Source organism: Cynara cardunculus (assembly GCF_001531365.2).
Source record: "Cynara cardunculus var. scolymus isolate 2C chromosome LG 10, CcrdV1, whole genome shotgun sequence".
NCBI lineage: Eukaryota > Viridiplantae > Streptophyta > Magnoliopsida > Asterales > Asteraceae > Cynara > Cynara cardunculus.
In genome coordinates, this window is record NC_037537.1 from 21,570,512 (window position 1) to 21,571,776 (window position 1,265).

Below are 1,265 nucleotides of genomic sequence, written 5' to 3' on the forward strand. Positions count from 1 at the left end.
CCCCCCCCCAAAGTTCTCTCTGAATCCTTTATATATATAGCCATATATAAGCCAAATGTTATATTGAGAAGTGATGAATATTTGAGAAGTAAAGAAGTGATTCTAGCCCTTCATAATGTCAAGATCGAATTTGACTAATCAAAAATTGCAAAAATAGAGGGGGTTAATTTCGTAACTTTTACAAATAGTCAACAAATTCATATATGAACCCGTGCAATTAACATATTAACTATTTTAACCGATTCACATGTGAACTTATATGATTCACATATGAACTAATTAACTGATTCATATATGAACCTTTGTTATTCACATATAAACTAATTAATTGATTCATATGTGAACACGTTAATTAGTTCACATGTGAACTATCTAACTAATTCATATATGAACCGAACTAATTAACTGATTCATATGTGAATCAGTTAAATAGTTCACATGTGAATCACATGGGTTCACATATGAAGCCGTTAACCACCAATTTTATTTCGTATTCACACGTATGACAAGCATGGTATAAAGACTCGGGAAAGCCAATCGCTACATAATCAACAGACATCCCGAGTACTCTTGACTTCTTGACGTAAACAAATACCGAAACACAAAGCCAGTAATTGTAATAGATATAGTTCGAAATCGGTTAATTTGTACACCAAGAAACAAGACATAAACAGAGGTATGAGAATGGTGATGTGGTACATACAAAGTTTTCTAGTCAAGCTTCACATATGAATAGAGAAGGGCATCCCTTGTCAATATCATGTTCATCAGGAAGTAAATCTGCATACAAACCAAAGATAACATTGTTTTGACCTTCTTATAATGTTTTTTTTTTTTAATTTCAACTTTATATGTAAAATGACTTTCTTGTCCTAAAATAAGTGTCTAATTTCAAAAATAGATAACTAAATTCTTAAATCTACCCTTAATTAATTTACAGATATTTTAAAATTTTGTGAAGATAGATAAATCAATTAATGATATGTTTGGCAAACTAACTGATAAACCAGCTGCAGGCTGATTAAAAAATCATGTTTGACAAAACTAACTTATGAACATGTAAAATGACCAAGGCTATGTTTGGCAGACTAGCTGATAAGCTATTAACTAGCTGATGAACAAATTATGTTTGACAAAACTAGCTGACGAGTATGTAAAATGACCAAAAATGGTATCTTGAAAAATTAATCAATTATAATATTTCAAATTATAATTAGAACCAATCTCTAATAATATAATATATTAACTATTAAAAGCAAGATGTT

The 1,265-nt window shown here is 29.6% G+C and overlaps 1 protein-coding gene across 1 annotated transcript in view; it reads right to left on the reverse strand.

Moving 5' to 3' along the window:
* Window positions 1-601: 601 nt before the first annotated feature.
* LOC112519702 overlaps window positions 602-1,265 on the reverse strand; it is a 7,302-nt gene continuing 6,638 nt past the window's right edge. The window contains exon 11 of the mRNA XM_025127938.1: window positions 602-780. Coding sequence (XP_024983706.1) covers window positions 716-780 — 65 coding nt within the window. The 3' untranslated portion in view covers window positions 602-715. The remainder of the gene's footprint in view (window positions 781-1,265) is intronic.